Source organism: Suncus etruscus, chromosome 9 (genome assembly GCF_024139225.1).
Source record: "Suncus etruscus isolate mSunEtr1 chromosome 9, mSunEtr1.pri.cur, whole genome shotgun sequence".
NCBI classification, from domain to species: Eukaryota; Metazoa; Chordata; class Mammalia; order Eulipotyphla; family Soricidae; genus Suncus; species Suncus etruscus.
The window spans coordinates 103,519,704-103,544,997 of NC_064856.1; the positions used below are offsets into that span (position 1 = coordinate 103,519,704).

Here is a 25,294-nt window from a genome sequence, read left to right on the forward strand (position 1 = left end):
CCTTGCATGTGATTGACTCAGATCTGATCCCTGACACCTCATATGGCCCCCTGTACATCAAAGAAGTTATACCTGAGCACAGAGCATTTTTTATCTCTATTCAGTTGCTCAAAGTCACTGTATAAAGATAATAAGCGTGAGAGAAAGGAAATAGGCTATTTGGGACTAAACTTCAGTCAATATTTTGTGATCTTTTTTTGTCATCTTTGTTCTACCTTCATCATCTGACTTCCTCATTCCTGGTTCCTGTCTCTTTTTCTCTGTCTCTCTCTTTATATCTCTCTTTCTTACTTTTTCTCTTCTTCAGTCCAAATTACTAATTTTGAAATGTAGGCTTACTAAAGTAATTTTCACATATTTTATATATTATTCCAGCTTACTTAACTTGTAATTCATACAAAATAAGTAAAATAAATGATGAAATAAGACAATCACATTATATAGAGTATCTGTCAAAAACTGATGGATAATTTACCTAGAAATTGTCGTGGAAAGGGGCTTTTTAAAAATGGTCTTAAATATCAGTTACACTACTAAAACTAATTGTTGATAACAGCTAAATAAAACAGCCTTGTGTTCAGCTGCTACCACTAAACCTGACTCATTGATTCTTTTTTTTTTTTCCAGGAGAGAGAGCGAATGCAGTCCCCCACTACCACAAATTATGCAGTTGAGTTTTCCACATTTGGGGAAATCGCAGGGTTCAGCACATCCGGAGTGCAATGGATAAGCCTCACCCTGGAAAGCACATCCGGAGTGCAATGGATAAGCCTCACCCTGGAAAAACCACCTTCATGATCATGGCATCTCCCCTGCCAGGTAAGTATGACTCATTGATTTTTTCTCAAAAAAATCAAGGAGCCAGGTTTTATCCCAGGCCTAGCTATCTGTATTGCTACCCAAAATGATTACATAGATTCTTACCCCTGCCTTTCTGATAGTGTGTAATGCCTGCCCAAATAATATTCTCAGTGGAGTTTCTGTGCAACCCTCTTCGTCACCTTCTTGAGGGACTCTTTGATCTCTTTATTCCTCAGACTATAGATAGCAGGATTTACCATGGGGATGAGAACAGTATAAAACAATGACATTATCTTGTCCATTGTCTTAGAGTGACTGGAAGAAGGGTGCAAATATACCGCAAGGCCTGTTCCATAGTAAAGTGTCACAGCTGTCAGATGGGAAGCACAGGTATTGAAGGCCTTGGAACCACCTTTTCCAGAGGACATTTTCATAACAGAAACCACAATAAAGATATAGGATAAAATAATAACAAGCAAAGAGCCAAAGCCAACAAAAATAGCTACAATAAATATAGTCATATCACTGTAAAAAGTATCAGAGCAAGCCAAGGCAACAATTTCAGATATGTTACATATGAAATGTGGAATGATATTTGGTCCACAGAAGTAAAGAGTAAAGGTAGGAATGGTTTCAGCTAAGCTACAAAGCATACCGCTTGCATAGGCATATATAACCATTTTCCAACACAGGCCAGGCGCCATGATGGTCGTGTACTGCAATGGCTTCCCAATAGCTACATATCTATCATAGGCCATAGCGGCCAAGACGAAGCATTCGCCTTGAGCCAGAGAAGCGCCAACAAAATACTGGGTGGCACAAGCAAGAAAAGAAATTCTTTTCTCATCTTTGAAGAAGTCATAAAACATCTTTGGGTTAACAGATGTAGAATAGCAGATGTCCATAAAAGCCAAGGAACTGAGAAAAAAGTACATTGGAGTTTGCAGTTGGGTATCCAGCCTGATTAAAATGATCAGACCCAGGTTCCAGAAAAGAGTTACCAGGTAGGATATTAAGAATATAGGGAAAAGAATGTGTTGCAGTTTTTTGTCTTCTGTGAGTCCCAGGAGAATAAAGAAGGTCACAGAGGTGTGGTTTCTTTCTCTAACTGGTACCATCTGCTGAGAAAAAAATAAAAATAAAAAAAGAAACTTGTTTTCTAATGAAGTCATGAAATTTGTTTGTTAAATGGATAGACACGGATAATATCATGTAGAGTGAAATGAGTCAGTGGGAAAGGACATAGAATGAATGATCAAGAATGATCACACTCATCTGCAGAATAGCTTTTTAAAAATTAGTGTGAGACATTGGTGACAGGAATGTTGCACTGGTGATGGGTGGTGTTCTTTACATGACTGAAACCCAAATACAATCATGTATGTAATAAAGTTGGTTAAATAAAAAAAATTAGTGTGAGAATAATACTCAAAGACAATAGAAATGATGAGTTAAGATGCAGTTAATTATGATGATGCAGTTAAGTCAGAGGAGTTATCTCTATTACAATAATTGTTGGAAGTGATCACTCTGGACAAGAACTAGAAATTCAAAGGAATTTAAGGATTGTAAATGACAGTGCCTAAAAAAAAAAAAGAGAGAAGATGAAAGGTGCTTGTCATAGATGTAGGCTGAGTGTGAGTGGGCTGATAGGAGAGTAATTGGGGAAACTGGTGAAAGGAAATAAATACTGGATGGATGTTGGAACATTGTATGACTGAAACTAAACTATCAACAACATTTTAACTCGTATCTCAGGTGTTTTAATAAAAAGTATTTTTTAAATACTGATCTACACACTCAAAAACAGAAAATGGTTTTCCATGCAAAAAGTAAAATTAAATCATCTTTATCACTCATGCACTTTCATGAATAAAAGTGACATTCATTGTTACCTTGGTGTTTCATTACCTACCTTAATTTAAATATTGTCTTGCATATATTTTGTTACTCTTTGGGGAATAAAAAACAGTAAATAGCATCATCGCTGCATTTCCCAATAAAACATTTTAATTTCATGTTTCCACATTCCAGATTTGCCACATATGGAGGAGAAACCTAAATAGAATAGATTAGAGAAATACTGTCATGTCTTTCCATAATAAACTAGTAAGATTAACCAGACATGCTTCTAGTATTAATTCAATGCTAAAATAAATGCTTCAGTCATAATCTCACATGTAAAATGAAGATAGTGGAGTAAATTCTCTTTAAAACGCCCTGGAGAATACAAGGAGATGGTTTATAGGAGCCAGAAAGATATGCTTTACCTGCAAGAAACCCGTTTGTCTCCCATAATTATATTGTTCCCCAAAACACTACCAAGAGCAACTTCTCAGCAACAAATTTGGAGTGACCCGTAGAACTCTTCCAAACATGAACAGTACTAAACAAGAGTAAAATGTTTAAAACAGAGTTGCCTTGATAACTAATGTTCCGTTAGTCTATACTCAAAAGTTGGGGGTTACCTTTATCACCATGTAGTGGGCAGACAGAATGTGGAATAAAATCCTGAGAAGAAATATGTCCCAAGAAAAATTATGAAAATAAAAGTGACTAAATTCATTTGTAGTTCAAGGAAAGAGCCTTGGAAGTTAAATATGACAAAGATGAGAAGATTCTTTCTTGAATGCACATACAGATTATTTTTTACCCAGCTCAGAGCTAATATAACTAAAATTGTCTTAAAATGTTACTTGCTCTTTCCAAAATCACTGATGTTTTTACAAAATCTATCGGGAAGTCTAAGTCTTCTTACCAGAAAACCACAATCATTCATCATATTGCTCAGAATTTTATTGTATCCTCAGTCATCAGAGGTTTGCAAGTTAGTCTTATACTTATGAAGTTTAGGAAGTAAGGCAATGGATATGGGGAAAAGGCAAATGTGGCAGAACAACTTAGAAGCTCTTATTTTGGTTTTGCTTTGGAGTCAGTCCAGGAAAGGTAAACAATAAATTTGCAGGTCTAAAGGCAACTAATAATAGTTCTCAAAAAAATAGTAAATGGTCCTATCAAATTGCTCTAGTACTATTATTCTATCTAGATGTTCACTAGACCATCTCACAACACAAAAGTATTATTTATGCAATTTATAAAGCTAAGAAAAAAGTACAATTATACAGTATTTCACTTCATGATTGCCTCTTTGGAAGTAATCATCATACTGAGAGTTTTACATTAAATTATGATATTTACAGATGAACTTCTAACTCAAACAGTTGGAAAGAATTCTGATTGTCATGTTATTGAACTAAACAGAAATGCATGCATTTCTTCACTTGAAATCGCAGTTCACTAAGAATACTTACCCTCTGAGTTCTTAAAAGCAGAAATGGAGACATGAAGGGGGTCTTGCCTGAAGTCTGATAATAGAAAGAACCTCAGTAACTGTTAAGTGATCACACCACTATTTTTGTCTCCAGGAGGATGGCAAAGTAGTTTCTTTGACTTTTCATTTGTGACTTATTTTAATTATGAAGTAACTGGTTCCTTTTCTCTTCAATGCTTTGGGCACTTCTCCAGCACAGTATGACACCTGGGTGTGTAACTGTGTGCAAGAATTCCCTGCCCATCTGCTTGCCTACAAAATTGAAATTACTATTTTAGGAGCCTTGCATCTTTGAAAGTTTGAACATGTGCAGGATAGATTTCCACTTTGGGGAAAATTCTTTTGAGGAACTAAAACGTTTGAGTAATTGAAAGAGGTTTGTATGTTTCGTGAAGATCAAGGAAGCTATGAGTTTGAAAATTCAAAATTAATTAAATGACAGATATGTCTTCCATGTTGAAGAGTAACCAACTATGAGTCTCTTGGCACACAGGAACAGGAGGAAGTTAAGGGCAGAATATTGAGAAATACAAAACAATTAAATAAAAAGTGATAAATTTCAGGGCCGGAGAGATAACACAGAGATAGGGCATTGCCTTACATGCAGAAGGACGATGGTTTGAATCCCTGCATCCTATATGGTTCCCTGAGCCTGCCATGGGTGATTTCTGAGTTAGAGCCAGGAGTAACCCTCTGAGTGCTATGGGGTGTGACCAAAAACTAAGAAAAAAAAGGAAAATTTCTTGGATATGTACAGTATTTGAGAAAAATAAAAGAAGTTCATCATTAAGTGAAACAGTCTGTTATGATGAAGAAATAAACCAACCCAGGAGACCATGCAGTTTCCAAACCCAGCTACTCAACTATAAAACTACATTAAAAAAATTCACAATACAAGGTAGAAATGTAGTATAGAATATATTATAGTAAGCAAATATTGTAGTACAGCAAATATTAGTATACTTTGTCGGCAGGTTTAATCACTTGCACAGGATATGGTTTCCCTAGCAATTCCAGTAGTGATCCCAAAGCACAGCTGGAAATAGTCCCAAGTACAATCAGGTGTGGTCCAAAACTGATAACTATTATGACAACGATAGTGAATGAGAGAAATAGAATGTCTGTAATAAATACAGGCTAGAGGTGGGGGAAGAGGGAGATAGAGGGCATTGGTGGTGTGAACAATGCACTGGTGAAAGGTGAGTGTTCTTTTTTTTTTCTTTATATAACTAAAACCCAGCTACAAACATGATTGTAATCATGGTGCTTAAATAAAGATATTTATTTTTTAAATCACATAAGATAATAAAGATAATTAGTCCTTGCCCATCTGCTTGACTAATTAAATTGGAATTAGGAGACTTACATCTACGTCTTTTAAAGTCTGAATAGCTGGGAAATAGATTTTCTGTTTGGGGAAAATATTTTTTGAAGAATGAGGTTTATTGAAGAGGTTTGTATGTTTCGTAAAGATTAAGAGAACTATGACTTTGAAAATTCAAAATTAAATAAATAATAGATATGGATTCCATGTTCAGAGTAATTACTGTAAGACTTTTGAAACATAGTAATAGGAGGAATTTAAGGGAAAAACCTTGAGAAATCCAGAACACTGAAATAAGAAAAGGTAAATGTCTTCGAAATATATAGTATTTGAGGAAAATTAAAGAAGTTAATCATTAAGAAAAACAGCCTTGCTATGACAAGGGAAAAAACAAGCCCAGGAGACCATACATTAGCCCAAACCCAGCTATTCAATTATATGTAGAGTATTTAAAAAATAGAGGATATAAATGTAGTGCAGAAAGTATTGTAGTGAGAAAATATTGTAGTAAGCAATAGTAGACTTGCCTTGTATTAATTATCTCACCAGGTTTAATTGCTTGCACAGGATGTGATCCCCACCTAGAAATTCCAGGAGTTATCCCAGTGCACTGCTGGAAATAGTCCCAAGTCCTACCAACGCATTGTCCAAAAGCAAAGAAAATAATGAAAGAAAAAAAAAAGAAGAAAACTGAAAATACTGTTTGAATATTCATGTATGTATAACAAAGCATTTTATGTATTTAAAAGGGAGAATTCTGATTTTGAAAGGACTCGTGTGTATATCTCACTTGTACAAAACACTGAATTCTATCTCTAGCTTCTGATGGTCTACAAAAAGCACAAGGAAGGGGGGGTCAAGTTGCCACAATCAATCACCACTAGCCCAAGCACCAGTGGGTCAACCTCTACCAGGATTGGCTACCTTTTATTTTTTAAGAAAAGTAAGAGAATTAAAAGAAAATTCTGCCTTTGGTGACAACGTGAATAGAACTCCAGGGTATTGAACAAATAAGAGAAAGATTACTGTATTTTCCTGAAGCAGAAAGTGAAGGGAGGTGTGGAGTAGTATTTGAGTCACAATGGTCAGATAAAATAAGTTTCTAAATCTCTGGTAATTCTTTTTTTTTTTTTTTTTTTTTTTTTTTTTTTTTTTGGGCCACACCCGGTGACGCTCAGGGGTTACTCCTGGCTATGCGCTCAGAAGTCGCTCCTGGCTTGGGGGACCATATGGGACGCCGGGGGATCGAACCGCGGTCCGTCTCCTAGGCTAGCGCAGGTAAGGCAGGCACCTTACCTCGAGCGCCACCGCCCGGCCCCATAAATCTCTGGTAATTCTGTAGTGCACATTTAAAGTAGGACAATAGAATTTAAATTGTAATCACAATGGAAAATTTGTAGTCAAGGGAGATAAAAGTCACTAATTTTGCTAATCAGTTGTGATATGCATTTTATAATGAAGTCACTCGTATAACAAATCATTAAACATATCATATAAAAATCTATGTAACTTGAATATAAAATACTTATACATTTACACTTTATGAAAACTGAAAATGTGGGCCCGGAGAGATAGCACAGCGGCGTTTGCCTTGCAAGCAGCCGATCCAGGACCAAAGGTGGTTGGTTCGAATCCCGGTGTCCCATATGGTCCTCCGTGCCTGCCAGGAGCTATTTCTGAGCAGACAGCCAGGAGTAACCCCTGAGCACGGCCGGGTGTGGCCCAAAAAAAAAAAAAGAAAACTGAAAATGTTTATATCTAATTCCTTTCAACATAATAAGCTTACTCAGGGATATAAACAGGCTATATAAGATTGATCCATAACAAATTGAGAACGAGAACCCTTGAACAAGTATATCAAGTAAGTGGTATTGGAGAAATTTCATGCATATGCAAAATATACCAGGCACTTAAAGTCTCTGTTAATCATCAACATAAGTGGGAATTGAACCTATACACAGGATGATGACAAGGATATTAGTGGTTTGCAGATTAATTTAGGAGAACATTTCTTAATAATCAGTGGTTCAATAGATAGACATCATTACATATAGGCAGGAATTGAAACAGAAACAGTGTCTAGTAACCATCAAACCACCAAATCCTCATTTAAGTCTACCACATTCATTGCCTTGGGAAGCTTCTCTTTTGTGCAGATCACCAACAAGCACATAAGTGACTGCACAAACCATTTAACAATACCCTCTTTTGTATATAGGCTCATTTAAGAGAATGTTGTATTTCTTATTACATACATTTTCTTAATGCTTACACTTATCAAAGTTCTTAATTCCTAACTGCATAAAATTTTATTTTTTTTAATTCTGGGGACAACAAAAGGCATTTCTGAAAGCTTTCTACACAATCCTCAATTCCAAATTAGAGTGAAGGTTTAGCTTGTTTTATTTACTACTAATAAAATGTATCTTATTAGTATTTGGGAGTGAAGAAAAATTAAATTTCTAAATATAATGTACTCCCTTTGATCATTTTACATGTACTTATTATCTCTAAAAATGTAAAGATGCCATTATGTGGCCGTCTGTTTTGATCTACTTAGGTACAAAAAAATCCTCTTCAAAAGCAAGAACATTGTTCAGATAGCATCAGTGGGAAACATGAGGCTTCTAGAGGACAGTAAAACTAAAACAATCCTTGCTAGAAGAATGACATCTCTGAGATCTGTGTCACCTGTTCTAAAGAATCCAGACCACCAAGATAGCCAGTGATGACAATGGAGAGATTATTGAAGTGTTCTGAACACCTAGTGACATAGTAAATGAAAACGACCACATTTTACATAGGCCTTTGATATCTGTTGCTACTCAGAAATTATAAATAAAACTATTTTAAGATAAATATTATTCATTATGATCAATTCAAAACAAAACCTGCAAGAAAAATTTTAAATGTTTCATGGGATAGATAAATGTATGTGTGGACAGACATTGCAATTTTAGGGCACCCTTGAAAATTTCAAATATTTTTTTTAATATAACATGATCTGTTTAGGTGTTGAAGTTTTAAGGACATTTGTCTCATTTGATTCTAGATGACCTTAAGATTCCTATTATTAGGCAAAAAAGAAAAAGTAAAAAAGTTCAAGATCTACACTTAAGGAAGTTGAGAATTACACTTCTTTTTTTTAATGCAAAACAATAAATTCAACAGCTACCACCTTCCTCCAGAATAGTACCTCAACTTCTAAATCAAGAATTAATCACACTCAACATCAGGAAATCTATACAAAAGAATTAGTGACATGAACCTTATTGAATGATATGAAAAGGAGAGAGAGGGAAAGGTTGAGGAAAGGGAGAGACTGTGGATGATAAACTGCACTACACGGATCCTACTCAGTAAGTCACAGATCTAAAGGACACAGAAGATGCTCTTCTCTCCTAGTCTGATTCTCTCACCTTGACCCAGGTTCCCCAGGAAGTCAGAACTCTAGACAAAGGTTGAAACTGAGTATTTCTTTCTCAAGAAAATTTTCTGCAATGATCCTATGGACTCCAAGATAGGAGTTGTTGGTCATGGAAGAGGCTTTCCCCTTAGAATAAGAGCTGTGTCCTCAACTGGGAAATGCACTTCAAATTGTTGTTATGGGGACTGATGTGAGGAGAAAAGATAATGAGAGCATAATAATTCTCGAGGTATTAGCTCTCTGGAGCCAGGTCATCATGGAGCTTCTATCATGACTAATTTTTGCTCAATTTTTCCATGTCCCTTCTGGATCCACAATTATTCTTCCATAGTTGTAGTTTTACTTTGAATCTGCTTTGTAGTTGTGAGACATGAAAAGCACTTATGAGAATTTTAGTCCAATATCCTCAATATCCAAGTGAAGACTGATGGCAGAAGAGTTTTCTCTCTATGGTTTATTTGACTAGTAGGCTGACTTGAAAATAATAAATTTAAATATGACCACTTTCCTATATAGAAAACATTTTATTTTATGTACACATAGAGACACATATTTTCTCAGCTCTTTGATACAAATTCATAAATACATTATTCATTTAAGCAGACTGTTGGTTTACAATTTAGAACTTGGTTCCACCTAAAACAAAGATCATCCTTGATTATTTTTTGTGTCTGTTTATTTACAAATTGGTTCCACTTAAAACAAAGATCATCCCTGGTTTTTTGTATCTGTTTACAATTTGGTTTTACCCAAAACAGAGATGTTTCTGACTTAGCATGTATCAAACAACCCGAGGCAGGACTGGCTCAGGATAGGCCTTCTATCCTTACTCTGTATTCAATAAAAACTACATTCTTTCAGGCATCTCTCTCACACTCTCCCTCTATCCTTGATGAGACAGAGCTTTGTTTGGATTATTTCCTGCAGTAATCCTTGCTCTAGACCAGCTTTTCCTTGGTAGATATCGGTGTTTGGGCCATTACATCTGGATCCTAAACAGGAACAACGAATAAGGACCTGAGAAGATACAAAGGATAGTGAATAAAAACGACCCCTCATGGGTAAGGACAGTGGTCCCTTTGGGGGTTCAGGACCAGAAATCCCTGAGTGGCCAAAGCTGTACCAGTTTCTAAGTTTTTGACTAATGTTACTGATATACTTTCAGTACATCTTTTACAGGGGTGGTGTTATGCATGTTGGATGGCTTAATGTTACTTTTGATTTTATTTTAGTGCATCTACATGCATCTCTTTCTCCAGAATATAAACACAAAGCTCTCTAAAATGACTTCTATATTAAAAAGTAAAATAGCCTTCCCAGTGGTGACACATTCTCAAGATAGAAGCCTTTCCAGGGCCAATGATTCAACACTCACCACTCACATTATACTGGAAAAATCACAATCTGCTCTGGGCAATGGAACCCATGACGAAGCAGCTACTGCCCCTTCAGACTTAGAGGATGAAAATGTTAGAAGAAACATCTAGGCCTCATGAACCCAGCTGCCTCTCCTGCCTATCATAAAAATAGTCAGCCTCCATTTTATAAGGGTTTGAACATGGCTTCACTCAGCCAGTTCAAAAAGGCCTGCACCTCATATGGGCCAATGTGCTCATATTGTGTTGAGTTCCTTACTGGCTGAGGTGAGGGTATGCTTTGGACATCTCAGAATTTTCATAAAATAGCTAGGACTTGCCAGAGCCTTTAATATTTTTGGTAGTGTAAAATATGGCTTAGCAGTGAGGCTAAGACTGAGCTCCACATCCTAGGTTATTCTGGTAGGAGAACTACAGGGGTTCAGATGACTCATGAGCTGTTAATTTGGGAAGGGCAATATAATACTGATGTATAAAAAAAGGCAAGCTATTCTACTTCGTGATATTTTGGCACAGGTCCATGATATAACATTGTGGGTTTGAGAAAAATAATTGATGCTCATGCCGAATTTAAGAGTAGCTATACAAAGATTTTGTAGGGAGTTTCCAATTCAAATGCAAAATTCCTGGGGAAACTGAGATGCTATCCAGAGGCAGGTTAAAGATAAAGAAACACAGCAACTCCTGATAAGGCAATTAGCATTTGAGAATGCTACTAAAGATTGCTAAGTGATTTTGTACCTTATCAGAGAGAGAGAGAGAGAGAGAGAGAGAGAGAGAGAGAGAGAGAGAGAGATGATAATATGAGGTATGTAAAAGTGTGTCAAAATGTTGGTTCAAACAAATATCAGGCATGCATGTATTCATGCTGCTGAGGTTTATTCAGCTTGGAGGTGAACTCAGGTGAGTCAGGCTATTTCTGCAAGGAATTTTCTAACACTGTCCCTTACAGCACCTGGACCTTGTTCGAGGTGTACCAAAGGAAACCATTGGGCTACAGACTACTGCCCAACTGGTAATTCTGTTATGAATAACTGGAAAAGAGTCCAGCCCCAGACTTTACAGGTTAAAGACACATATTTTTATTAAATATATTTTTATTTAAGTAACATGATCATATTTGGGTTACAGTCATAACCAGAACACCCCCCTTCACCAGTGCAGCATACCCCCTCCCCCCTTCCCATCCCCTGCCTGTTTTCGAGACAGGCATTCTACTACAGTAATTTGTTTTTAAGTTCAGAAAGTTGTATTTTTTTTCCTTAAAGGATAAGAGTAAAAAAATATAGTAAAGGTGTGATAGTGGCAATCGCCAGTGTTTGCATAAGTCCAGAAAAATGGAGAAAATGGGAAAAAATCCTTGACCTGATTACAAAAAGGCCTCACCCCAGAATTTTATTGGCATAAGACAGACTCTGGGTTCCAGGCATACCAGTCTATCCAACTCCAGTCATTCTCAAGGTCCCGGTGAAACTTTTTCACTTTAGCTAAAGTTGGTATCAGACTTTTATATTTAAAGACTCTAGATTCTGTGCATTTCTTTCGTTGATGTCAGGCTGATGTGGAGCATCCTCTAGTTTCAGCATATCATTAAATGCAGAGCGATCTGCTCTGCATTCAGACTGTTGCCGGGTCACTTGGGTGTTGGGAGTACTCTTTGGATTCAGTCAATGCCAAAGCAGTGGTAGGTCTTCTCTGGTAGAGGCTTGGATACTGGGAATGTTAAAGCCAATTGTGATTGTTTCCATAGTTCAGGTGTGTGTGGGCGATGCCTAATCTTCTGAGGCCTGAGCCAAATCATTATGCCAAAGTTCAGGGTAAAAGGTCTAATTAATTTTTCAGGGAGGGACTTCAGAGCATAAAAACCGGCTATCCTTTGCAAAAGCTGGCTCCCTGTGTGTGACACCAGGCGGGGAAAATCCGCGAAAGTACACCGGCCCAGTGGGGCTCAGCTGTGAAAGACTGTGAGTGTGACCTGTCTATGTCTGTCTACTGTCCTCTTGCGTGAAACTCTTGCGAGTGGGGCAAAAAGAGCCTCCAGAAACCTCGCTCGCCCAGACGCCATTTTCAGGGAGGGACTTCAGAGCATAAAAACCGGCTATCCTTTGCAAAAGCTGGCTCCCTGTGTGTGACACCAGGCGGGGAAAATCCGCGAAAGTACACCGGCCCAGTGGGGCTCAGCTGTGAAAGACTGTGAGTGTGACCTGTCTATGTCTGTCTACTGTCCTCTTGCGTGAAACTCTTGCGAGTGGGGCAAAAAGAGCCTCCAGAAACCTCGCTCGCCCAGACGCCATTTTCAGGGAGGGACTTCAGAGCATAAAAACCGGCTATCCTTTGCAAAAGCTGGCTCCCTGTGTGTGACACCAGGCGGGGAAAATCCGCGAAAGTACACCGGCCCAGTGGGGCTCAGCTGTGAAAGACTGTGAGTGTGACCTGTCTATGTCTGTCTACTGTCCTCTTGCGTGAAACTCTTGCGAGTGGGGCAAAAAGAGCCTCCAGAAACCTCGCTCGCCCAGACGCCATTTTCAGGGAGGGACTTCAGAGCATAAAAACCGGCTATCCTTTGCAAAAGCTGGCTCCCTGTGTGTGACACCAGGCGGGGAAAATCCGCGAAAGTACACCGGCCCAGTGGGGCTCAGCTGTGAAAGACTGTGAGTGTGACCTGTCTATGTCTGTCTACTGTCCTCTTGCGTGAAACTCTTGCGAGTGGGGCAAAAAGAGGCTCAGAGGAGCACGGCCGCTCCGCTTCGCTACGCGGCCGTGCACTCTTTCTAAGGAAAGAACTCCATTGCAACAAGAAGGAAAAATCACACTAAGAACGGCGCTATATCACAGAAGCAAACATTTCTCTCTGGACTGTCTTCTCTGTTACATGCTCGGGCCTAAGATTTGACCCAGTGTGAGGCTTCATCCACGGAGGACTCCCCTCCCTTAGAGGCAAGTCAGCCCATCCAGAAAGGGAGGAGCCAGAGGAGTGTGCTGCCTACATCATATAGACAATGAATACCACTACAACACGTAGAAAAACCCACAATACAAATGTGACAATGGGGAAACAGCGCAGGCCAGCATCAGACATAGAGAATGAAGATGACAATTCTGAGGACCAGATAATGACTGAACAACTAATCAACCTCTCAGATAAGGACTTCAGACTAGCAATATGGAAGGTGCTCAACAGACTCCAAGAAACCATGGATCGAGTTGAACAGAACACTAATAAGAACCAAGAAAATATGAAGGCAGAAATGACAAAACTCCAAACTGAAATAACATGTCAACTAACAGGCCTGAAAAACTCAGTAAACGAAGTGAATGACAAAATGGATAAGCTCTGGGACAGGGTATCAGAAGCTGAGAATAGACTTGGTGCTGTGGAAGATGAGATACATAACAATTCCATACAGCAGGAGAGATTGGACAAAAAACTTAAAGCAAATGAGCAGACAATGGAAAAATTAGTCAAAGAATGGGAACAGACGAAAATAGAAGTCTATGATAAGATCAACAGAAACAACTTAAGAATCATTGGAGTCCCAGAGACCCAGGAAGAAAATTTCCAGGAAGAATCAATGGTCAAGAACATCATTAAAGAGAAACTTCCAGAGCTAAAGAATATATGTGATCAAATCCTGCATGCCCGAAGAGTACCAACCAAAAGAGACCCCAGAAAAACCACCCCAAGACACATCCTAGTCACAATGACAAATCCCACAGATAGAGACAGAATTCTGAAAACAGCAAGATCAAAAGGGGAAATCATGTTCAAGCAAGCTTCCCTGAGATTTACAGCAGACCTGTCACCAGAAACGCTCAATGCCAGAAAGCAGTGGTGGGATATTGTGACAAGACTGAATGAAATGAATGCTTCACCCAGAATACTATACCCAGCAAAACTCACTTTCCGGTTTGATGGAAGAATACATGGTTTCACAGACAAAAAACAGCTCAGAAACTTCACAGACACAAAACCAGTCTTAAGAGAAAAACTGAAAGACCTAATCTAAGACAAGACTACCCAAAAGACACACCAAATTTTGAAATAAAGATGGCGTTAAATCCCAGGACAATTCTTTCTCTCAACGTCAATGGACTAAATGCACCAGTTAAGAGACACAGAGTGGCTAAATGGATCAAAAAACTCAATCCAACCTTCTGCTGCCTACAAGAAACGCACCTGAATAGTCAGAACAAACATAGACTCAAAATAAAAGGCTGGAGAAAAGTTATCCAAGCAAACAACACCCATAAAAAAGCTGGAGTGGCCATACTAATATCAGATAATGCAAACTTTATACTCAGGAAGGTTGTAAGGGACAAAGACGGACATTTTATATTAATCAAGGGGTACGTAGAGCAGGAAGAATTCACTCTCCTAAACATATATGCACCGAATGAGGGGCCAGCAAAATATTTAATACAACTCCTGACAAATCTGAAAAATAATATCAACAACAACACAATAATTGTGGGGGACCTAAACACGGCTTTGTCAACACTGGACAGGTCAACCAGACTGAAACCCAACAAGAATATACTAGACCTGAGGAGAGAAATGGAAGAAAGAGGCCTAGTGGATATATATAGGACACTCCATCCCCAGAAACCTGGATACACATTCTTCTCCAATGTACATGGGACATTCTCCAGGATAGACTACATGCTGGCACATAAAACATACCTCCATAAGATCAAGAGGATAGAAATTTTGCAGACTACCTTCGCTGACCACAAGGCTCTGAAATTATTTGTGAACTCCAAAGGGACTCAGAAGAAACACTTTAACACCTGGAAGTTAAACAGCCTCATGCTCAATAACCAGTGGGTCCGAGATGAAATCAAGGAGGAAATAAAAAGGTTCCTGGAAACAAATGACAATAAAGACACAAACTCTCAGAACTTATGGGACACAGCAAAAGCAGTACTGAGAGGAAAATTTATAGCTTTGCAAGCACACATCAGGAAGGAAGAAGGAGCTTACCTGAGTAGCTTAATGACACAGCTAATAGAACTAGAAAATGCTCAACAAAAGGACCCAAGAACAGGAAGACAGAAGGAAATAACAAAGCTGAGAGCAGAAATCAACGAAGTGGAAACTCAAAAAACAATCCGAAAGATCAACGAAAGCAGAAGTTGGTTCTTTGAAAAAATAAACAAGATTGATAGACCACTGGCAAACCTAACAAAGAAAGAGAGAGAGAGAAACTTGATAACTCGTATCAGGAATGAAAAAGGAGAGATCACTACTGATATGACAGAGATTCAAAGGGTAATCAGAAACTACTTTGAAAAACTCTACGCCACTAAAAATGAGAACCTGGAAGAAATGGATAAATTCTTGGACTCTTATAATCTTCCACGGTTGAAGGAAGAGGATGTAGCATATCTAAACACCCCCATCACCATTGATGAAATTAAAACAGTAATCAAATGTCTGCCGAAAAACAAAAGCCCAGGTCCAGATGGATTCACTAATGAATTCTATCAAACTTTCCAAGAGGAACTACTGCCAATCTTGGCAAGACTCTTTCATGAAATTGAACAAACAGAAACACTTCCAAATAGCTTTTATGAAGCCAACATCACCTTGATACCTAAACCAGACAGAGACGCTACCAAAAAAGAAAATTACAGACCAATATCACTGATGAATGCAGATGCAAAGATCCTCAACAAAATCCTGGCAAATAGGATTCAATGCCTCATTAAGAAGATCATCCACTACGATCAAGTAGGTTTCATCCCAGGAATGCAAGGCTGGTTTAACATCCGTAAATCTATCAACATAATACACAACATCAATAACAAGAAAAATAAAAACCACATGATCATATCAATAGATGCAGAGAAAGCATTTGATAAGGTCCAACACCCATTCTTGATCAAAACTCTCAGCAAGATGGGAATGGAGGGAACCTTTCTCAATATAGTGAAGGCCATCTACCACAAGCCAGTGGCAAATATTATCCTCAATGGAGAAAAACTGAAAGCCTTCCCTCTAAATTCTGGCACAAGACAAGGCTGTCCTCTCTCACCACTCCTATTCAACATAGCACTGGAAGTACTTGCTATAGCGATTAGGCAAGAAAAGGATATCAAGGGAATCCAGATAGGAAAGGAAGAAGTCAAGCTCTCACTGTTTGCAGATGACATGATACTCTACTTAGAAAACCCTAAAGACTCTATCAAAAAGCTTCTAGAAACAATAGACTCATATAGCAAGGTGGCAGGCTACAAAATTAACACACAAAAATCAATGGCCTTTCTATACACCAACAGTAATAAAGAAGAAATGGACATTAAGAAAACAACCCCATTCACAATAGTACCACACAAACTCAAATATCTTGGAATCAACTTGACTAAATATGTGAAGGACCTATACAAAGAAAACTATAAAACTCTGCTCCAAGAAATAAGAGAGGACACACGGAAATGGAAACACATACCCTGCTCATGGATTGGCAGGATTAACATCATCAAAATGTCAATACTCCCCAAGGCATTATACAGATTTAATGCCATCCCTCTAAAGATACCCATGACATTCTTCAAAGAAGTGGATCAGACACTTTTGAAATTCATTTGGAACAATAAACACCCTCGAATAGCTAAAGCAATCATTGGGAAAAAGAATATGGGAGGAATTACTTTTCCCAACTTTAAACTGTACTACAAAGCAACAGTTATCAAAACAGCATGGTATTGGAACAAGGATAGGTCCTCAGATCAGTGGAATAGGCTTGAATACTCAGAAAATGTTCCCCAGACGTACAACCATCTAATTTTTGATAAAGGAGCAGGAAATCCTAAATGGAGCAGGGAAAGCCTCTTCAACAAGTGGTGTTGGCACAATTGGATAGCCACTTGCAAAAAATTAAACTTAGACCCCCAGCTAACATCATGTACAAAGGTAAAATCCAAATGGATTAAAGACCTCGATATCAGCCCCAAAACCATAAGATATATAGAACAGCACATAGGCAAAACACTACAGGACATTACAGGCATCTTCAAGGAGGAAACTGCACTCTCCAAGCAAGTGAAAGCAGAGATTAACAGATGGGAATATATTAAACTGAGAAGCTTCTGCACCTCAAAGGAAATAGTGCCCAGGATACAAGAGCCACCCACTGAGTGGGAGAAACTATTCACCCAATACCCATCAGATAAGGGGCTAATCTCCAAAATATACAAGGCACTGACAGAACTTTACAAGAAAAAAACATCTAACCCCATCAAAAAATGGGGAGAAGAAATGAACAGACACTTTGACAAAGAAGAAATACGCATGGCCAAAAGACACATGAAAAAATGTTCCACATCACTAATCATCAGGGAGATGCAAATCAAAACAACGATGAGATACCACCTCACACCCCAGAGAATGGCACACATCACAAAGAATGAGAATAAACAGTGTTGGCGGGGATGTGGAGAGAAAGGAACTCTTATCCACTGCTGGTGGGAATGCTGTCTAGTTCAACCTTTATGGAAAGCGATATGGAGATTCCTCCAAAAACTGGAAATCGAGCTCCCATACGATCCAGCTATACCACTCCTAGGAATATACCCTAGGAACACAAAAATACAATACAAAAACCCCTTCCTTACACCTATATTCATTGCAGCTCTATTTACCATAGCAAGACTCTGGAAACAACCAAGATGCCCTTCAACAGACGAATGGCTAAAGAAACTGTGGTACATATACACAATGGAATATTATGCAGCTGTCAGGAGAGATGAAGTCATGAAATTTTCCTATACATGGATGTACATGGAATCTATTATGCTGAGTGAAATAAGTCAGAGAGAGAGAGAAAAACGCAGAATGGTCTCACTCATCTATGGGTTTTAAGAAAAATGAAAGACACCCTTGTAATAATAATTTTCAGACACAAAAGAGAAAAGAGCTGGAAGTTCCAGCTCACCTCAGGAAGCTCACCACAAAGAGTGATGAGTTTAGTTAGAGAAATAACTACATTTTGAACTGTCCTAATATTGAGAATGTATGAGGGAAATGTAGAGCCTGTTTAGGGTACAGGCGGGGGTTGGGTGGGGAGGAGGGTGATTTGGGACTTGGGTGATGGGAATGTTGCACTGGTGATGGGTGGTGTTCCTTTTATGACTGAAACCCAAACACAATCATGTATGTAATCAAGGTGTTTAAATAAAAAAAAAATTAAAAAAAAAAAAAAAAAATTATGAGCAATAATATTGTAAATCTCAGTACTCTCAATTAAAATGGTTCAAAATAGAAAAAAAAAAAAAAAAAAAAAAAAAAAAAAAAAAAAAAAGGTCTAATTACATTACCAAATTTGTGTTCCCATCTTTATTAGATAAGAACTTGTTTGTATATGTATTATTTTCCCTTTTTAATGTGACTATGCAAAAAAGAGCAATGCCACAAGATATTGTTGGTGCATCTGGGGGCCAACGAATAAATTCTGGGGGCCAACGAATAAATTCCAACATTTCCCGTAACTTGGTATAAATGTGAAATCTACACAGAGTTACTCTTCTACCAGTACTGTAAAGATACATATTTTAACTGTGGCAAACTAGGGCATATTAGAAAAAATTACAGGATTCTTCCTGCACCTGTCTTCTTGAGATCATTATTCAATAATTCTATCTTAGAAAACTGGGTATGAAATCAGTCTGAGGTCCCACAGAATCAAGGGACATTCCCACTGGCAACCCATCCCACCCTCAGTCAGGGCAAACAGAGCTGCGATAAATAGACTCAATATAACCTGCTACTGCAGGAAGTTCTGCCTTGGCTAGCCCTGCTCTAAGATTATAATCATAATACCAGCCCAGTGCCCCTACAAATTAAGATCTTGCACAAAGAAGCTGATACCATCAGGCACTGTAGGCCTGCTCATGGAAAGAAGTCTAACTATTAAGAGAATCGCCATTCATGTGAGGGATAATAGATCCAGATCATGTAGGAGAAATAATAATTGTCTTTTTCATGCCAACTTTTTGGACTTTTGAGAAGGGAGAGTACATTGTCCAGCTTCTGTTATTCTCCTTTGTCATGCCTGCTCACTCTGCTCACCCTAGACTGAAGGTTTTGGGAGTACCAACCTCCATTCCTCTGCTAATCCCCTCATAGCCTGCTAAGCTTACACAAGCAGAGGATCCAATGTTAACCTTAAGATTCATGGCAAAAAAAAAAAAAAAATGTTAAAGGTATGTTTGACTCAGATGCAGAGGTTTCTGTCATCTTCTTACAATACTAGCCACAAGGGGCTGATGAGGTGGCACTAGAGGTAAGGTGTCTGCTTTGCAAGCGCTAGCCAAGAAAGGACCATGGTTCGATCCCCCGGCTTACCATATGGTTCCCCCCAAGCCAGGGGCAATTTCTGAGCTCTTAGCTAGGAGTAACCCCTGAGTATCAAACGGGTGTGGCCCGAAAAACCAAAAATAAATAATAAATAAATAAATAAATAAAAAACAATACTAGCCACAAAATTGTGCCTTGTAAGATATACCTTATGGCCTAAAGAAAAGAGGTGCTATTTTACCTTCCTCCTCTGTCCAACAAAGTGCAAGGCGACTAAAATGTATTGTCCCTGAAAACAAATAGCCAGGTTTTTTTGCCAAATGTAGCTCCCATATCTCTGAATCTATGGGACTGAGGCCTACATAATCAGTGGGTGCTGAATATCGCATCCCTCACCCAGCCCCCTCTCTGGCTACTAGTTCAGAGGACATGCCTTTTTAATTGGGAAAGTTGCAGTTCAGTGCCAGCCACCCCTCCACATTCAACGGGAATCCCATGATTATGTGTGGATGCTGCAGTGACCCCTTAACAACACAAAATTAAAGGCTTTAGTAGACTTGGTAAAGGAACAATTAAATTGGAACATATTGAAACCTCATTTTTAAATTGGAACTCTCCTATTTTTTATTATACAAAATAAATCAGGCAAATTGTGGTTGTTAATTGATTTAAGGAATATTAATTCTACTATACATTTCCCTGGGCACATTAAAACTCAGCCTCCTCACCCCAGCAGTTATTCCTTAAGACTGGCCATTGGCTGTGATAGACCTAAAAGATTGCTTTTATAACATACCCATACTCATAATACCACAAATGCTTTGCATTTTCAATTCTTTCTCTTAATGGGACCCCCCATTTTTAGATTTCAGTGGACTGTTTTATCGCAGGAAATGACAACTCGCCTACCATGTGCCGGTATTTTGTTGATGTGGTTTTACACCTTACAAGTACAAGGCTTCCTCATGCTTATATTATTCACTATCTGGATATCTTACTTGTAGTTCTAGTGGCAGGCAGCTTCAGAGTTTATATCAGAATGTGATGACATGCTTGCCAGCAGCTAGCAGCTGGTTTACAGGTTGTCACAGAGAAAATTCAAATTCCATGCCCCTGGGTGAATATTTAGGCTATGTTCTGGAATGAAGTACCGTAGGTCCTCAGAAAATCTCCATTTGCCAGAACTCTTAATGACTTTCAAAAACTGTTTGGAGACATTAATTGGGTCAATCCCTCCCTTGAAATTCTTAATTTTAAGCACAATAACCTATTTATCACCCTCTTGGAGGACTCTGCCCTGTATAGCTCAAATCAGCTAACACCTAAAGCTCAAAATAAATTAGTATTTTTATGAACTAGCTCCAAAAGTCTTCTTTCCTGGTTTTCCCTAGAGAAAATGTATGGCTGTTGCTCTTTGCTACACACCGATCACCAATTGCAGGTATAGTTCAGTTATCTGGCCCATTAGAATGGCTATATTATTCATATTCTTGGACATATTTGAAATTTATATCTGCTCTGGTAATTAAAGTGAGACTACAGACACATGTTCTATTAGTGTACAAACACATGGTCATTGTCTTGCTTATTCCAAAAAAAGAAATTGAATTCATTTTGCCTCTCAGTGAGGCCCTTCAAAGACTTAGCTGTTTTCTTAGGAGAAATTTTCTTCCACTACCCAGCTGGAAAAGTCTGGAATTTTCTCAGAAAAATGACTTTTACAACTTATTTTATAATTCATTTGTCTTCCATTCCTGAGGGAAGTATATAGTATATAGTATATAGTATATAGAACACTCTTTATCAGGGAAAGGTGGTATCATTGGCCCTTTACTGACCACCACAGTGTCTACAAATTATAATACTTCCCCGCTGAGCGCGAATGGCCGCCCGCTCCAGCTGGGTTTCTCTTGCTCCGGGAAGGACCGCGCAAACGGCCGCCCGTCCAGCTGGGTTTCACTTGCCCCAGGGAAGGTAGGGAAGCTCCGCCCACACACGCTGAGCGCCCACGGCCGCCCACTCCAGCTGGGTTTCTCTTGCTCAAGGAAGGACCGCGCGAACGGCCGCCCGTCCGGCTGGGTTTCACTTGCCCCAGGGAAGGTTGGGAAGCTCCGCCCACACACACTGAGCGCGAAGGGCCGCCCGCTCCAGCTGGGTTTCTCTTGCTCCGGGAAGGACCGCGCGACCGCCCGTCCGGCTGGGTTTCACTTGCCCCAGGGAAGGTAGGGAAGCTCCGCCCACACACGCTGAGGGCCCACAGCCGCCCACTCCAGCTGGGTTTCTCTTGCTCTGGGAAAGACCGTGTGAACGGCCGGTTCGCGCCCGTTCCTGCTGGGTTTCATTTGCCCCAGGGAAGGTAGGGAAGCTCCGCCCACACACTTCCAACCTAGAGTCCAATATCCAGCAAAACTATCATTCATATGGGAGGACAGACTAAAAACATTTTCAAACAAGACTAAACTAGAGCTATTTGTGCAAACAAAACCGATTCTAAACGACCTACTCAGAGATAAATTACACAATCCAACGCCCAATTGTAACAAAAGCCACCCTACACAACACAACTGCACAACAGTCCTCTCTCTCAATAATATCCCTAAATGTTAATGGCCTAAACTCTCCAATTAAAAGACGCATAGTAGAGAACTGGATTAGGAAAAATAAACCGGACTTCTGCTGTCTGCAAGAAACACACCTACAGCTACAGGATAAGCATAGGCTTAGAATAAAAGGATGGAAAGTAATTATTCAGGCCAATGGAAAACAAAAAAGAGCAGGGACAGCCATTCTTATATCAGACCAAATTGCATTCAAACTCAAGAAAGTGATCAGAGACAAAGAGGGTCACTACTTACTGATCAGGGGAACATTGGATCAAGAAACACTAACCCTGGTCAATATCTATGCACCTAATCTAGAGTCAGCAAAATATGTGAGGCAACTGCTCGTAAACCTGGAGAAACACATGAAGGGAAATGTGATAATAGTAGGGGACCTCAATACTCCACTTTCACCACTGGACAGATCCACCAAACAGAAAAATAGCAAAGAAATAAGAGCTCTAAATGAAAAATTAGAAGATTTGGGGCTAATAGACTTATATAGAGCCCTACATCCCCAAAAAGCAGAATACACATTCTTCTCAAGCCCACATGGAACCTTCTCCAGAATAGACCATGTCTTAGGATACAAAGCCAACCTGTATAAAACCACAAAGGTAAGGTTCATTAGAAGTACCCTTTCAGGGGCCGGGTGGTGGCGCTGGAGGTAAGGTGCCTGCCTTGCCTGCGCTAGCCTAGGACAGACCGTGGTTCGATCCCCCGGCGTCCCATATGGTCCCCCAAGAAGCCAGGAGCAACTTCTGAGTGCATAGCCAGGAGTAACCCTTGAGCGTCCCAGGGTGTGGCCCAAAAACCAAAAAAAAAAAAAAAAAAAAAAGAAGTACCCTTTCAGATCACTATGCAACAGAGGTCAAAATTGACATCAAGAAGAAGCAATGGAGAAAAACTAATACCTGGAGATTAAACAACATGCTGCTCAACAACAGCTGGATCAAAGAACAACTCAAGGAAGAAATAAAAAGATTCCTTGAGACAAATGACAATGAAGAGACAACATGTCAAAATTTGTGGGACACAGCAAAAGCAGTAATTAGGGGGAAACTCATAGCAATACAGGCCTATATCAAGAAACAGGAAAATAAAAAAACCAACAGTTTAAAAGATCACCTCAAAGAATTGGAACAACAGCAACAGAGAAATCCAACCACAACCAGAAGGCAAGAAATAATAAAAACCAGAGCAGAAATAAACAACATAGAAACCAAGAAAACAATACAAAAAATCAATGAGACCAGGAGTTGGTTTTTCGAAAAAATAAACAAGATAGACAAACCACTGGCAAAACTCACCCAAAAAAAGAGGGAAAACACCCAAATCAGTAGGATCACAAATGAAAGGGGAGAGATTACAACAGAACCCCAAGAAATACAACATATCATAAGATCATATTATGAACAACTATACTCAGCTAGGATAGAGAACCCAGGAGAAATCGACAGATTCTTGGAGAAAAACCCTCTTCCGAGACTGGACAAGGAAGACCTAGAAAGCCTAAACAGACCAATCACCTCAGAGGAAATTGAAGATGTAATTAAAAAACTCCCTAAGAACAAAAGCCCAGGACCAGATGGATTTACAGGTGAATTCTACCAAACATTCCGAGAAGACTTACTACCACTTTTCCATAGGCTCTTCCAAACCATAGAAAAAACAGGAATCCTCCCTAACTCCTTCTATGAGGCAAATATCACACTCATTCCCAAAGATGGCAAAGACACCACCAAGAAAGAAAACTACAGACCAATCTCATTAATGAACATAGATGCAAAGATACTCAACAAAATCTTAGCAAACCGAATCCAGCACTTCATCAAAAAGATCATACATCATGACCAAGTGGGTTTTATACCAGGAATGCAAGGTTGGTTCAACATACGCAAATCAATCAACATTATACATCACATCAACAACAAGAAAAACAAAAACCACATGATCATATCAATCGATGCAGAGAAGGCGTTTGACAAAATCCAACACCCTTTCATGTTAAAGACACTCAGCAAAATAGGGTTACAAGAAACCTTCCTCAAGATAGTTACAGCTATCTATGAAAAGCCTACAGCCAACATTATACTTAATGGCGAGAAACTAGAAGCATTCCCACTAAGGTCAGGAACTAGGCAAGGCTGCCTACTCTCTCCACTCTTATTCAATATAACCTTAGAAGTCCTAGCAATAGCAATCCGACAAGAGAAGGGAATCAAAAGAATCCAAATTGGGAAAGAGCAACACAAACTATCACTATTTGCATATGATATGATGATATACATCGAAAATCCTAAAGAGTCCACAGTAAAACTCCTAGAAACAATTAACCAATACAGCAAAGTGGCTGGATACAAAGTCAATACACAAAAGACAGTAGCGTTTCTATATACAAACAACGAAGTCGAGGAGAGAGAGATTAAAAATACAATACCATTTAAAATAGTATCAAAAAATATCAGGTACCTAGGAATCAACCTTACAAGGGACGTGAAAGACCTATACCAGGGAAACTTCAAAACACTTCAGAAAGAAATGGAAGACGATCTAAAGAAATGGAAGAACATCCCATGTTCATGGATAGGTAGAATTAACATAGTCAAAATGACTATCCTACCCAAACTACTATATAGATTTAATGCAATCCCTATCCAAATCCAGACACCATTCTTTAATGAAATAGAACAATCAATCACAAAATTTATCTGGAACCACAAAAGACCCAGGATAGCCAAACACATACTGAAAAACAAAAAGCTGGGAGGCATCTCCTTACCTAACTTGAAACTATACTATAGAGCCATAGTAATCAAAACAGCATGGTACTGGAACAGAGACAGGACCTCAGACCAGTGGGTCAGAACAGAATTCCCAGACATAAACCCCAAGTTTATACAGCCAACTAATATTTAATAAAAGAGGCAAAAACCTGAAATGGAACAAAGGAAGTCTATTCAACAAATGGTTTTGGTACAATTGGAAAACCACATGTACGAAAATGAAGATTGACCCATACCTCACCCCTTATACAAAAGTCAACTCAAAATGGATATAAGACCTTGAAATCAGACCCAAATCTATAAAGTTTATCGAGAATAAAATAGGCAGAACACTCGAAGACCTATATATCAAAA

The 25,294-nt window shown here is 38.9% G+C and overlaps 1 protein-coding gene and 1 pseudogene across 1 annotated transcript; both read right to left on the bottom strand.

Moving 5' to 3' along the window:
• Positions 1-624: 624 nt before the first annotated feature.
• On the bottom strand, positions 625-827 carry LOC126019227 (uncharacterized; annotated as a pseudogene).
• A 141-nt stretch (positions 828-968) lies between these two features.
• LOC126018748 (olfactory receptor 1440-like) lies at positions 969-1,919 on the bottom strand. Its single transcript, XM_049780844.1, has one exon. The coding sequence runs from the start codon at positions 1,917-1,919 to the stop codon at positions 969-971; it is 951 nt and encodes a 316-aa protein (XP_049636801.1).
• Between the last annotated feature and the right edge of the window lie 23,375 nt (positions 1,920-25,294).

What these genes read in the sequence shown, in the direction of transcription:
- LOC126018748 (XM_049780844.1), bottom strand. Translation starts at nt 1,919, where the DNA reads ATGGTACCAGTTAGAGAAAGAAACCACACCTCTGTGACCTTCTTTATT.